At 44.3% G+C, this 15366-nt stretch overlaps 1 protein-coding gene across 1 annotated transcript in view; it reads right to left on the reverse strand.

The window, feature by feature from the left end:
- LOC126969200 (rho-associated protein kinase 2) overlaps positions 1–15366 on the reverse strand; it is a 53232-nt gene that overhangs the window by 11201 nt on the left and 26665 nt on the right. Inside the window, exons 9-12 of the mRNA XM_050814518.1 lie at positions 14588–14856; positions 12051–12193; positions 10715–10840; positions 2923–3130 (exon numbers count right to left, since the gene is read on the reverse strand). Of these exons, the coding sequence (XP_050670475.1) occupies positions 2923–3130; positions 10715–10840; positions 12051–12193; positions 14588–14856 (746 nt within the window). The remainder of the gene's footprint in view (positions 1–2922; positions 3131–10714; positions 10841–12050; positions 12194–14587; positions 14857–15366) is intronic.

Raw genomic sequence — 15366 nt, forward strand, 5'->3', positions numbered from 1 at the left:
TCAGGTGTTATTTGTAGTGGCAACACAGCGATAGCTAATGTCGTCTATGTATACAAGTTTATCTGTGACTTAAGCTTGTCATTGCTAACATTGACAATTTAATAATGACAATCAATATTCTGAAATCTTAAGTGTTTATAAAATCACTAACCTCGAAATGTTGTTGTTACAAATCTTTTTTTATTTCGGTAATTTCGTTGGAAATATATGAAACTAATTAAGTAGATCTCTTCGCTGCACCAATGTAAACTTTGTGAAAACTGTGATATAATCACACGCAAGTTATTTATTTTTAATATGATATAGCTTACGGAGTGGCAAGAATTCGATGTTTTCCGCCTTTACATACAGCCTATTGATCTGACAATACCTGGGCGACAGTTTGTTGTGGTCGTGCGCCTGCGCCGCGCGGTACCCGTAGCGCTGCACCCGGCGGGCCAGACGGCCCCTCACACCTGCTCACATACTGTACACACACACACTCACCTGGGCGACAGTTTGTTGTGGTCGTGCGCCTGCGCCGCGCGGTACCCGTAGCGCTGCACCCGGCGGGCCAGACGGCCCCTCACACCTGCTCACATACTGTACACACACACACTCACCTGGGCGACAGTTTGTTGTGGTCGTGCGCCTGCGCCGCGCGGTACCCGTAGCGCTGCACCCGGCGGGCCAGACGGCCCCTCACACCTGCTCACATACTGTACACACACACACTCACCTGGGCGACAGTTTGTTGTGGTCGTGCGCCTGCGCCGCGCGGTACCCGTAGCGCTGCACCCGGCGGGCCAGACGGCCCCTCACACCTGCTCACATACTGTACACACACACACTCACCTGGGCGACAGTTTGTTGTGGTCGTGCGCCTGCGCCGCGCGGTACCCGTAGCGCTGCACCCGGCGGGCCAGACGGCCCCTCACACCTGCTCACATACTGTACACACACACACTCACCTGGGCGACAGTTTGTTGTGGTCGTGCGCCTGCGCCGCGCGGTACCCGTAGCGCTGCACCCGGCGGGCCAGACGGCCCCTCACACCTGCTCACATACTGTACACACACACACTCACCTGGGCGACAGTTTGTTGTGGTCGTGCGCCTGCGCCGCGCGGTACCCGTAGCGCTGCACCCGGCGGGCCAGACGGCCCCTCACACCTGCTCACATACTGTACACACACACACTCACCTGGGCGACAGTTTGTTGTGGTCGTGCGCCTGCGCCGCGCGGTACCCGTAGCGCTGCACCCGGCGGGCCAGACGGCCCCTCACACCTGCTCACATACTGTACACACACACACTCACCTGGGCGACAGTTTGTTGTGGTCGTGCGCCTGCGCCGCGCGGTACCCGTAGCGCTGCACCCGGCGGGCCAGACGGCCCCTCACACCTGCTCACATACTGTACACACACACACTCACCTGGGCGACAGTTTGTTGTGGTCGTGCGCCTGCGCCGCGCGGTACCCGTAGCGCTGCACCCGGCGGGCCAGACGGCCCCTCACACCTGCTCACATACTGTACACACACACACTCACCTGGGCGACAGTTTGTTGTGGTCGTGCGCCTGCGCCGCGCGGTACCCGTAGCGCTGCACCCGGCGGGCCAGACGGCCCCTCACACCTGCTCACATACTGTACACACACACACTCACCTGGGCGACAGTTTGTTGTGGTCGTGCGCCTGCGCCGCGCGGTACCCGTAGCGCTGCACCCGGCGGGCCAGACGGCCCCTCACACCTGCTCACATACTGTACACACACACACTCACCTGGGCGACAGTTTGTTGTGGTCGTGCGCCTGCGCCGCGCGGTACCCGTAGCGCTGCACCCGGCGGGCCAGACGGCCCCTCACACCTGCTCACATACTGTACACACACACACTCACCTGGGCGACAGTTTGTTGTGGTCGTGCGCCTGCGCCGCGCGGTACCCGTAGCGCTGCACCCGGCGGGCCAGACGGCCCCTCACACCTGCTCACATACTGTACACACACACACTCACCTGGGCGACAGTTTGTTGTGGTCGTGCGCCTGCGCCGCGCGGTACCCGTAGCGCTGCACCCGGCGGGCCAGACGGCCCCTCACACCTGCTCACATACTGTACACACACACACTCACCTGGGCGACAGTTTGTTGTGGTCGTGCGCCTGCGCCGCGCGGTACCCGTAGCGCTGCACCCGGCGGGCCAGACGGCCCCTCACACCTGCTCACATACTGTACACACACACACTCACCTGGGCGACAGTTTGTTGTGGTCGTGCGCCTGCGCCGCGCGGTACCCGTAGCGCTGCACCCGGCGGGCCAGACGGCCCCTCACACCTGCTCACATACTGTACACACACACACTCACCTGGGCGACAGTTTGTTGTGGTCGTGCGCCTGCGCCGCGCGGTACCCGTAGCGCTGCACCCGGCGGGCCAGACGGCCCCTCACACCTGCTCACATACTGTACACACACACACTCACCTGGGCGACAGTTTGTTGTGGTCGTGCGCCTGCGCCGCGCGGTACCCGTAGCGCTGCACCCGGCGGGCCAGACGGCCCCTCACACCTGCTCACATACTGTACACACACACACTCACCTGGGCGACAGTTTGTTGTGGTCGTGCGCCTGCGCCGCGCGGTACCCGTAGCGCTGCACCCGGCGGGCCAGACGGCCCCTCACACCTGCTCACATACTGTACACACACACACTCACCTGGGCGACAGTTTGTTGTGGTCGTGCGCCTGCGCCGCGCGGTACCCGTAGCGCTGCACCCGGCGGGCCAGACGGCCCCTCACACCTGCTCACATACTGTACACACACACACTCACCTGGGCGACAGTTTGTTGTGGTCGTGCGCCTGCGCCGCGCGGTACCCGTAGCGCTGCACCCGGCGGGCCAGACGGCCCCTCACACCTGCTCACATACTGTACACACACACACTCACCTGGGCGACAGTTTGTTGTGGTCGTGCGCCTGCGCCGCGCGGTACCCGTAGCGCTGCACCCGGCGGGCCAGACGCGCCACCCAGCGCCGCTGCTCCTGCGCTCCCCCCGCCAGGAGGAGCAGCTCCCTCGCGCGGTCGGCGTGCAGCTTGCAAGCGGCGACGCCTTCCCCGTCCGTCACGTGCTCGGCGTGGATCTTCATGCGACATCCTGGACACCCATTTGCACATTTCTTATATTTTTATTCGATAGCACTATACTTGATAATAAAAAATATTAAAAATTAAAAATGTTTCTCAATTTAAAAAAAAATGTTAACACAGCCAATTCTCCCGGACTGTCCTATGCCGTCATTGTTCATTATATAGAGTTATTTGGAACCCTCAGGACGAGGTTCGTATTGCTCGTATTGAAGGTATACAAAATAAGTTCCTATAATCATTGGAATACCGGACTGGGCATATTTTTATCGATTATGCCACTACTTCACAAAGTCAAGGAATATCCCCACTAATTAACAGAAGAAACTATATCAATCAAATTTTTCTATTTAAAATTATTAACGGTAAGCTTGACTCAGCATCCTTTTTAATTCCAATCAAATTTATAACAACCAATTATGCAGGAAATACATTTGTGAGGCGCTCGTGTAGTTTTTACAATTAACATCTAACTGAAAATAATTATATTTTATTAAATATACAAATACTATAAAACTCAACATAAAAAAATTGTTAACTTTAAATAAAAAATATCATTGTTGTTGAGTCCTGAGGGCCTACCATCAACTTTTAATAAGCGATGCGATTCCAATGTAGTTCACTTTAGGTACCTAAACTGAATCACTAAAATTCGTACCATAAAGTCACCTTGGCGTGTGCGTGTGTAGTTGAATACGAAGTGAAATGGCGTTTAGATCGCTGAATTAGCAATAATATTTAATGAATGCATAGATGAGGATGTGTTCCCTGACCTCATGAAATACAGCAATTACACCTTTGTTTAAATCGGGCAGTTCTTTTGACCCTGCTAATTTCAGACCTATTTCTGTGCTGCCTGTTTTTAGTAAAAATTTTTGAAAAACTTTTGCTTCAACAGCTACAGATGCATTTTTGTAAATTAATGAACAAAAATCAATTTGGTTTCACTAGTTATCAACAATTAATGCGGGTACTAGACTCATTGAGCACATCTTTGACGCCTGGGAAGAGTCACGGATGCATTGGGCATATTTTGTGATTTGTCCACAGCATTTGACTGCGTCCACCATGAAACTTTACTCCTAAAACTAAAGCATTATGGTGTGAAAAATAGAGCCCTAAATCTGTTAAAATCATATCTAAGCGAAAGAGTTCAGATAGACGTCGTAAATGTCAAACGGTCTTCGGGTAAACTTGTGGAAATAGGTGTTCCACAGGGTTCTATTCTCGGTCCTTTCTTGTTTCTTATATATATTAACGATCAAAGCCATGAGATTGTATTGTTTGCTGATGGTACTTCACTTATATTTTCACTACGGTCTTCTTGGGTATCACGTTAGATACAAAGCTTCAGTGGGGTCCACACATTGCCCATCTAGCAGATAGACTCAGCTCTGCGGCATATGCAGTTAGAAAGATTAGAGAGTACACGAATGTTGCGACCGCTAGATTAGTGTACTTCAGTTACTTTCACAGCATCATGACGTACGGTATTTTACTTTGGGTCATGCTGCTGACATTGATATAGTGTTTGCTCTGCAAAAGAGAGCTGTTCGTGCTATATATCAGCTTGGTTATAGACAGTCTCTCAAAGAAAAATATAAATAAATAAATATTATGACTGTTCATTGTCAGTACATTCATGAAAATTTAATATACGTTCACAAAAATCGTCACCTTTTTGCTCTTAATAGTGATTTTCATTATTATAACACTAGAAATAAGGGATTGCTTGTAACTAATTCTAGTAGGCTTCATAGGATACATAATAGCTTTAAGAGCAAATGTATACACTTCTATAATAAAGTCCGAGCCACTGTTCAGGCATTATCTATAAATAAATTTAAATGTTTTATAAAAAAATGGCTCTGTCGTAAATCCTATTACTCCACTGCTGAATATGTAAATGATCGGACAGCCTGGGACTAGATTGTGATTATTTTATAGCGATAGGCATGACTGTACAATATTGTATATTTTGATTGATAAGAGCGCAAAAAAAGAATGATGGGAGAGTTTCTTGCGCCGCTTCTTCTCTCTCAGAGCGCCATTTGTTTCCGAAGCGGTAGTAGTATCTAGTAGTTATTTGAAATGACATCAAAAAGAATTCTAAAGGAATCAATTTTGAGAAAATAAATGCCTTTTATGCCTTTATGAAGAATGAACAAATAAATTTATCTGTGGTCCGCGGTGTGAGAAAAGGATGACGCTCTAAAGTCGTTGCATAAGTTTATCTCTCTTACTCGAACCATATGCGTTGCGTTTCGAAACCTAAAATGATATGATTTTTGCATAGAAAATACTAAAATACATTTTAAAATTGCGCTTTATAGCGTCAAATTATAAACCATTAAGCCCTTTTTGGACTTATTAAATAATAGTAATATAAATAAATATAGTTCTATGAATTACAAATAAAATGTTTGCTTAGGTGTTTTCGTAAAAATAACGAGTTCTGAACGCACCTCCATTGATGTTTGATTTGACAGGACCACAGAGTACATTTTTTTTAATTCGTTCTTGCGAACAGACTATAGGGCCCTTACTGCCTCGTCTTTAGTATTTTCATTTTTGGTATTTAATTTCAGTATTTTGTTTTACAAAAAAGTCCAATAAAATATTCTAATCTCATCTTTCATCAATAAAATTTTCCTTTTCTGTATGTTTTCACCATTTTTAAAAGTTATAAACAACACGATTCACTTTCCTCTAAGGAAGTAACAACTTTTTTCAACTCGCTCACTTTGACACATAAGGTATCTAGTTTAGGTGGAAATATTACCTCATGGTACGAATGAATGAACGAACTAAAGAGAATTTAAAGACTAGGTTCAAACAAGAGTCGAATATATGTTAGAGCGAGACAGCGTTTGCCGCCAATTTTTTTTAGTACAATGCAAGTACAGTGTCATACAGTTTCAAGTTTATTAGGGAGTTGCGCCAGGCTGGAACGAACTAAAGTAGATAGCTCTAATCACGTCGTGGTACGAAATAGCAAAGCAGTTCATTTTAGGTTGTCAATTGAATCGCAATAAGAGTTCATGGTAGGCCCGCTGGTCTTAACTATACTCTTACAACTGCTTCAATTCTCGTTTTTTTATTGTAATTTTGAAATTTTCACTCGTGGTTTAAAATATCTTAGTTGTGTTTTTTTCATTATTGTCCATTGTAAACATCATCATCAGCCGGCCATTCCACGACGATCGGTCTTGCGCTGCCGTCATCCAACGTATTCCGGCGATCTTGAACAGATCGTCGGTCCATCTTGTGGGGGGCCTGCCAACACTGCGTCTTCCAGTACGTGGTCGTCATTCGAGGACTTTACTGCCCCAACGGTCATCTGTCCGTCGAACTATGTGCCCTGCCCACTGCCACTTCAGTTTCGCAATCGTTTGTACTATGTCGGTTACTTTGGTTCTCCTACGGATCTCCTCATTTCTGATTCGATCTCGCAGGGAAATTCCGAGCATAGCCCTCTCCATTGCCCTTTGAGCGACCATGAGCTTTCTTATAAGGCCCATAGTTAGCGACCACGTCTGTGTACCGTAAGTCATCTACTGGCAACACACACTGGTTGAAAACCTTCGTCTTCAGACACTGCGGTATTTGAGACGAGAAGATTTTACGGAGCTTCCCGAACGCTGCCCATCAGAGTTGAATTCGACGAGTGACCTCCTTCTGGAAACCTGCCTAACTGGATTGTTTGTCCGAGGTAGACGTACTCGTCAACAATTTTGAGAGTACAGTTTCCAATTGTTATGGGAGTAGGTGCGACATGGACATTTCACATGATCCTCGTCTTGTCCATGTTCATTTTGAGCCCTACTCCTTGGGAAGCTGTATTGAGGCCATCGAGCATATGGCTTAAGTCTTCCATGGTCTCTGCCATGATTACGATATCGTCTGCGAATCGAAGATGAGTGATGTATTCGCCGTTGATGTTGATGCCCAGTCCGTTCCAGTCCAGAAGCTTAAAGATATCTTCCAACGCAGCGGTTAACAGATTGGGCGATAAGACATCCATCGCCTTGTCTGACTCCCCACTGCAGTCGGATAGGCTTCGAGATCTGATCACGGAGACGGACTGACATGGTGGCGTTTCTATACAAAAACTTCAACGCTTCGATATATCGGTAATCAATGTAGCACCTCTGAAGCGACTGAAGCACCTCACAGGTCTCGATCGAATCAATGGCTTTCTCACAGTCCACGAACGCCAAGCATCTCAAGCAACCTCTGTCTTCTGTATAACCTGCCAAAGCGTATGTTTGTGGTCTATGGTACTAAAGCCTTTTCGGAATCCGGCTTGTTCAGGAGGCTGGAAGTCGTCGAGCCTGCGCACGAGACGATTCGTGATAACCCTAGAAAACAGCTTATATACATGGCTCAGAAGTGGTATGGGCCTATAGTTCTTCAAAAGCATTTTATCGCCCTTTTTGAAGAACAGCACCACTATACTTCTGTGCCATGCTTGCGGCGTTTTGCCCTCGAGGATGACGGAATTGAATAGTTTCTGGAGGGTCTTAAGTACAGGGGTACCACCAGCTCTCAGAAGCTCAGCTGTAATTCCATCATCACCCGGCGCCTTGTTGTTTTTAAGCTTTTTAAGGGCCATACTAATCTCGAACAGGCTGGCGTCTAGGATATCTTCGGTATAGTGTCGGGTTATTTGGCTCTTGGGCCTTGTTGGTAACAGATGCCCGTGCGGTCGTGTATAACTGTCTGTAGAACTTCTCGACTTCCCTCAAAAGTTCGGGTATAGACGAAACGACCCTGCCGTCACCGGTCTTTAGCTTTGTCAGTTGGCTCTGCCCGAAAGACAAATCTCGTGCGAATACTTTTGAGCCTTCGTTACGCTCTATGGCCGCCCTCACACATTCTGTATTGTGGCGGCGTATATCGCGAGTCAATGACTTGGAGATCTGTCTATTAAGCTGCCTATACTGGGAAGCATCGTCCGGGGACTGAAGTGTCATTTGGCGTCTTACATCCATCAATTTGAGGGTATAGTCTGAGATTTTTCCGGTTCTTTTTGAATGGCTGGACTTGAAGAACTACGACCCAGCCGTTTGGACAGTTGCCACGAATCTGTTGTTATACTCGTCCACGTCTACGCAGTCACCGAGGGATTCGAAGCAGTTTTGCAATTCGAGTTGAAAGTTTTCGGGGTTTTGGATCTGGATGGGTGCGGGTCGGAGCGTAGACTTCACCAGTCGAGACCGCTTCAGTTTTGGATTGATATTCAATTTGCATCTTACTATGCGGTGATCACTCCCAGTTTTTACTGAGTTGATCACGGAGACATCATTGAATATATGTCTTTTGTTCGACATAATGAAGTCGATTTCATTTTTTGTGGCACCGTCGGGGCTGATCCAAGTCCATTTGCGTTGTTCTAGCTTCATGAAGAATGAGTTCATCATATAGAGATCCTCCTTCTCCATGCAGTCAGCCAGCATCTGTCCTCGGGCGTTCTGATTTCCATAACCAAATTTCCCAACTCTCAACTCATCGCCGCTACGTTTGCCCAGTTTTGCATTGAAGTCTCCCATGACAACGTTGAAGTGGGTCTTCGGAGTGTGAATGGCTGTTGAGATGTCCTCATCCATGGCCTCCACCTCGTCGTCTGAGTGTGTCGAAGTCGGAGCGTAAAACTGAATGACCTTCAACGAATACCGTTCAGTAATTATGAGTAATTAGGTACGCTACCCTAGTCGACACGCTCCCCACCTCAGTTACGTTGTTGACGAGAGACTTATGAACGAGGAACCCGACACCACCCTGAGACAGTTGGTCACCCTCGCGGAAGTAGAGCATGTGTCCGGAATTATGATTATCGAGTCCACACCCTCTCTTCGGACTGTAATCTGCTCACAGCTTCCTCCAGTTCCTCTAACTTCTCGTGGGTCCGCAGTGTCTGGATATTGTATGTTGCTAGGGCCCATGATCTTCGTTTGTGGTAGCGATGCCACACCCGGGGATTCTTAGCACCCCCTGCCCCGTCGCTTATGTGGTTGCTACCGTGGTAACCACGAGCGGGGCCGCCGGGGACTGGGGGCCGGGGCCTTATTGTGTCTATCATATTTTTGGAGGACTTTTTTTGCCGTAATCGCCACGCTTGGCAGGCGGTTGGCGATCGCAGTAAGTGGTGGGCTCTGGACGAAGGATGCTGCTGCCCATCCTCCGTTGTTTGTATCCCTTATTCGCCTCTTACGACACCCACGGGAGGAGATGGGTTAGTGCTATTCTGGTGCGACACCACACGCACTATGTAAACACATTATTATATGATTAACATATTATTATGTAAACATATTAGTATTTAATTTATGGAATTGTTTTGTCTTCTAGTTTATGTATATTTGAAACCTTACTGTTGTAAAAGACTGTTTTGTTCCTGAATAAATAAATAACAAAGAAGTGGCAGACTTCGTCGTGCACGATCAAATATTGGCACGCCCTTTGAGGAAGGTATCAAAACAGTATAGAAAGAAGTGTTAGGTATTCGATTAAAGGACAAAATAAAACAAGAAGAACTAAAGAGCAAAAACACGTTTAGAAATGCCATTCATTTTAGCAAGATGGGAATGAATAGGACACATCCTTAGCAGTAACGGATTAAGCTTACGCGGGGCCCGTGGCAAATTCTTTCAATGGGCCCTTGGTATATATATTGGAAATAGTCAGTTACCGAGTGTCTGACGTGGGTTGTCTCAGTAGGAAAAGTGGTAACGTTTCACGTTTTTGTCACATCAAGAAATTCAATACCTTATTAAGTTTTAGTGAATACTTAATAAGTGTAGCATTTGCTACAGTTGCTATATGGCTAATCCGGCGCTGATCCTTACAGATAAAGGGAAAAATGGACAAAACGAGTTACAGAGTGGGTAGCACTAAACGAAAAAATAAAGAACACAGTTTAAAAGATGGAAGGGTGATGTACGTAGTGAAAAGGCATAAAAGACATTTATTTTCTCTTTTTTTTGCTTTAGAATTATTTTCTATGTCATTTCTAATATACTGAACACTACTACCGCTTCGGAAGTGTGGAATGAAGCCTCAACTATATTTAATAAATAGTTTTTACGTAAAAAATTACATTTACTTTTTTGACTTAAGTGTACGGCATTGCTTTTAAGTATCTAGCATATAGCGTTAAGCTAATTTTTGACCTACATTGGCTAGGAGTTGCACCCCAAAGTTCTAAAGAATCCTTTGTAATTGCAGAAGTAAACCTTTGAGTGTTTTAGAAATTAAAAATATTGTTAGTCTTTTTTTACCTTTTTGATACGCCAAAATTCCAAAAATTCTGAGCAGAACTACAATAATTGCACTCGTTACCTTGAGTAATAAGATGTTAAGTCTAATTTTCCCAGTAATTTTTCAGACCGAAACACAATAATGCCTAACACATAACTGTTTCACGGCATAAGAAAGCGCCGTTGTGGTACCCTAAAACTAGCCGGTATCCAAAGGAGCCTCCCACTGGTGTTTTGAACTTTCTTCCACGTATAATCAAACTGTCGAATAAATGCGTGGTTTCCGGATAGCAACGCTCCAGTGATTCCTGTTCGTGGTGTGATGCTGTACTCACGCCGGCACTCCAGGGCGTGCGGCGGCCGGAACATGTGCCACAGCGGTCTGGTGCACACCTCACACGCGGTGGGGATGTGGTACGTGATGCTGACCAGGTCGTGGCCCTTGTGCTGGACCGTATTACCTGACAAAACAAAAAAAAACTTATGTACGCACGTAACAAGTCATTCCTCTATGGCGTAATAGAACAAAAATTCTAAATCACGTGAATATCATAATTTTTAAATAACAATAAAAAATATGGAATTTATGATACTCATTATGAGAAGGACACATATTTCTTCTCAAATGTACAAACTTTGGAGGCTTTACTCATAATATAATAATAAACTTGAACTATGCCAAATCACACATGCCTTGGTTCTATTAAGCTGAAAAAGGTACAGAAATATTGAGTATTTACCTATCTTAATATGTATAATTCCAGTGTACTGATGTTTGATTTCAGTGATCTCCTAAACTAATGAATGGATTTTAATGGGGATTCCATGAAGTATCATGGAGTGCAGTTTAGTCCAACTTGAGAGATAGGATAGTTTTTATTTTCATTTGGGACTCATAATTATTTTTATTTTTAATATTTGTTTTGTATCGACATATTTTTATATATGACGAGGAAAGAACCTCTGTATTGTTTTTAAAAGGTGTGACGTCATTACTGTTGACATCACAATTGCTATCTTGCTGAAGATTACTCATTGGTTCTTCTAAAGAAAACTACACGAATAGGTATTTTATTACTTTCGTTTACAATGATTTATGTCAACAGATTCGTGAAATGTAAGCATGCGTAAAAGGATAGATTTGTGTACATCAGTAGTTAAATAACATAAGTTAAACTAAGGATTTTTTTTATTTTTATGAACATAAGGGACGAGACGGGTAGAATGTTCAGCTGATTCTAACTGATACGCTTTGCCCAATACAATGCAGTGCTACTCAGGATTCTTGAAAAACCCAAAAATTCTGAGCGGCACTAAAAATGCACTCATCACCTTGAGACAAGTTGTCAAGTCTCATTTGCCCAGTAATTTCACTAGCTACGGCGCCCTTCAGACCGAAACAAAATAATGTTTACACATAGTAATGTAACTTCACGACAGAAATAGGCGCCGTTGTGGTACCCATAATGTAGCCGGCATCTTGTGCAAAGGATCCTCTCACTGGTAAAATATAAGGATACATAGATTATTCAAAACGGCTGTTAAATAATAAAACCTCGTGGAGTTGCAGCCGGTCTTGTATTCAGCTAATAGTTTTTTTGTTTATAATGTATTTGTTATAATTCTGTCGTGTGTTCCTATTAAATAAATAAAGTAAATGAGCTAGTGTACCGGCGCTCTCTGCGCCGTCGGCGGGCTGCTCCAGCCGCGCCTCTCCCTCGCCCGCGTACAGCAGCTGGAAGATCCGTGGGATGTCCTTGGCGTCCGCGCGGATCACGTCGCCCTGCGTCACCGACCGCACGTGGAACACCTTGCTGCGGACATAGTACAACAGACCTCGCAATGGTTGGTACACACACTCATTGAAATAACACTCACAAGACACAGTACGAAAAAAAACTCTCTAATCGATTCTAGAATGTCCTCTTAGCCACTTGCTGAGCTGTTTTGGCGCCGAACCCGACGCGGCCACTTGAAACGTGATAGTTGATACCCACTTGTGTTTATAGTAGTCGAGGTATCATTATGCGGTTTATGTTACAGGTTGCTAGATAACAAAGCTTGGTTATGGTAAACCAAAATCATGATTTATAATAGATTCGTGCTGTGAATGACGCCGCTCTTCCAGAGTTGTACGAGAAATTGACTATTTTGCTAAACGAGTTTAAATAAAGACATTGCGATTAAATTCTTTGTATTATTTTTACTATAATGGACACGTTGTATCTTATGATTTATGTCAAAATTTTTTTTTTCTAAAAACATTTCAATAAATAATGTTCCCGTTGTACGCTAAACAAAAATGACCGCCGCCAGCTAAAGCCAAATAAATACGAATATATTTTGTCTTCAAAGTTTTGCGCTTTATGGCTCTTAGAACCAAGAGCAATTAATAATACACCCGGTAAAAAAACCTCTGGTGTTTTTTTGTCTGACAGCTGTCTTGCCGTATCCACGGGGACACGGTAGCATAGGACCAAAGAGTATAATAATATATAGGGAAAAGAGAGCCCCCTCTACGCATTATGAGCTGTCTATTTAAAAACTACCGCCATCTGGAGATTGGCCCCGAAAATGAGCTCGAAATTATAAAATTCATTTTGTTATGACGCAATTAAATAACTAACTCTACTTTTTAATGTAGGTATTGCAATTTTTTACCATGTAGAAATTGCGCGTAGAATTAGTTATTTAATTTTGTCACAACATAGAACATAAAGGATAGATTTAGTAGTGTAAATATGCAAAATGGAACACGAGAGCTACATGCGCAAACGCTAGAAGTAGCCGCCATTTTATGACCACTGGGCAGTGATACAAATAAAGAAAAGTTGAAAGGTTTCAAAGCGAGTGACAGCTGACAAAGCTTTCATCTTCGGGCCAACTAACAGACGGCACTACAGTCTTCTGAAAACGTCACTTTAAGGCGTCTGTCCCACCCCTGCATAGGAGCTTAGAAACGCTTGACGTGTTGTGCACTGAAGCACATGGGACGTTAAGGTCGGAATTCGTTTAACGATCTTACTTGTTCATATTTTAGTCATACATACTGAACAGATGGTGAACATTAATTTAATATTAGAGAGAAAACAAAAGAAAACACAGTGTAACGAAACGAAGGATTCTTTTTTTTTAGACTCGGCGAAACAAACCGCTTTGTTTGCCATTTAATTTTATTATGAGGATTTTATAAAAGACCTATCGGTTATTTTCTGCATAAATTTAAGAACGCACATAGCATTCTTAAATCTTCTATCCCACATTTGTGTTCTCATACTTGACTAACCTCTGGCTGTTTTGCAAACAGGGCATTTCTTGTTACTACCAACACACGTTACGAGAACGTTCGAGAATAATCCTTACACCAGGTAAATAGAGGCGTAGTCCTTCTAGCCAAACCAAACCAAACCAAACGATACAACTAGTAGTGATAATTGTGATCAGTAATAGTGTGTGACGAGGTATAATTTGTTACTAGTAAGAAGTATATTACTGTTGCGACGTGTAATAAATTATTTGTGTCATATCCCTGTACTACACGCCCATATTACCTCTGGACCTCGCTGGTACGTAATACCCCTCCCGTTCACCTTTCACCCCCTCGCGCTCATCCTTTTGCGTCAGCACGGTTTCAGAATGGTTTCATTGGTTTTTCATCATTATAATAATAGTAATCACATCAGCATCACATCAATCAATAATATAGAAAAAATTAATCGTAGTTCATTTTTAATAATAATATTAGGATATTATTTAGTGATGCTAATTTTAAACAATATGTTATGTTTTTAAAGTGATAACCTTCACTTCTAGTATTAATACACAAAAAAAAATTTGGTAAACAAAAATTTTTGATTGATGCGGGATTCGAACCCACGACGCCGGAGCGTTCCGTGTCGGTGCTCTAACTAACTGAGCTAACCGTTCGAGTACCGCCTCGTTATAAAATTCTGTTTGCTTTGCTCAACTCTCAGGCTGTGGCTTCATCTACAGCAGCCCGTATCGTTAGTAAAATTTTGTTTTTCAAATTTTATTCATGCTAGTTTTGCACGTGACGTCATCGATGTCACGTCCAGTGATAATAACCGGGTAGTATACCGGTGTTTTCCAAACCCTATAGTCCTGGTACGTAACACACAAATAATGAGTATGCAATCAAAAACCATACCCATAGAGCAATAATTTGATACAAAAAGTAATCCGCCCACCTGAGATCCAATATCATAATAGGATCAGTAGTATTCTGCTTGTCGTTCTCGGTGTTGTAGAAGATGATCTTCTTGGAAGACACCACGACGTATTGCTTTTTCCACCCGTGGCGTCTGATGTTCTGTTTGAAAGGAACAGACAGCCATCCCTCGAGGGTTTGCTCCGTCTCGCCATCCTCTGCGTCAGCCGAAGACTGCGAGGCCGTCTCGGACGTAAGGGCGGCTAGTTTTTCTTTTAGCTGCTCAATCTCGGCATCTTTGCTGTCGACCTGTGTAAAAAAGGAATATGGTCGATTCATGCCAGTTTATTAACCCAAATATCTTAAAGGAGTGAAGCCGCCACAGAGTAAAAAACTTACAAAAGTAAGATCAGCTAAAATCACTAACAGGCCAAATATCGCCACGGATAGATAGCTAGAAAAAATAAATAAAAAAATTCTAGCTTGACTAATAAAGAAACACAAGCAGACAACTATCATATATTTTTAGATATAAAAGCCTATATCTCTAGGTATTGGGGTTTACCATCTTCCACATACAACTAAGTTGAGGAATAGCTTACTTTTGTGTTGTTTCCGTGACGAAACACATAAATTGATACGCCCTACCCTTTACAATGCAGTGACGCTCAGGATTTTTGAAAAACGCAATAATTGTAACCGGCACTACAATTGCGCTCGTCACCTTGAGACATAAGATGTTAAGTCTCATCTTTCTCTAGGTACGGCGCCTTTCAGACCGAAACACAGTAATGTTTACAAATTACTGTTTCACAGCAG

This window comes from Leptidea sinapis, chromosome 17, assembly GCF_905404315.1.
Source record: "Leptidea sinapis chromosome 17, ilLepSina1.1, whole genome shotgun sequence".
NCBI classification, from domain to species: Eukaryota; Metazoa; Arthropoda; class Insecta; order Lepidoptera; family Pieridae; genus Leptidea; species Leptidea sinapis.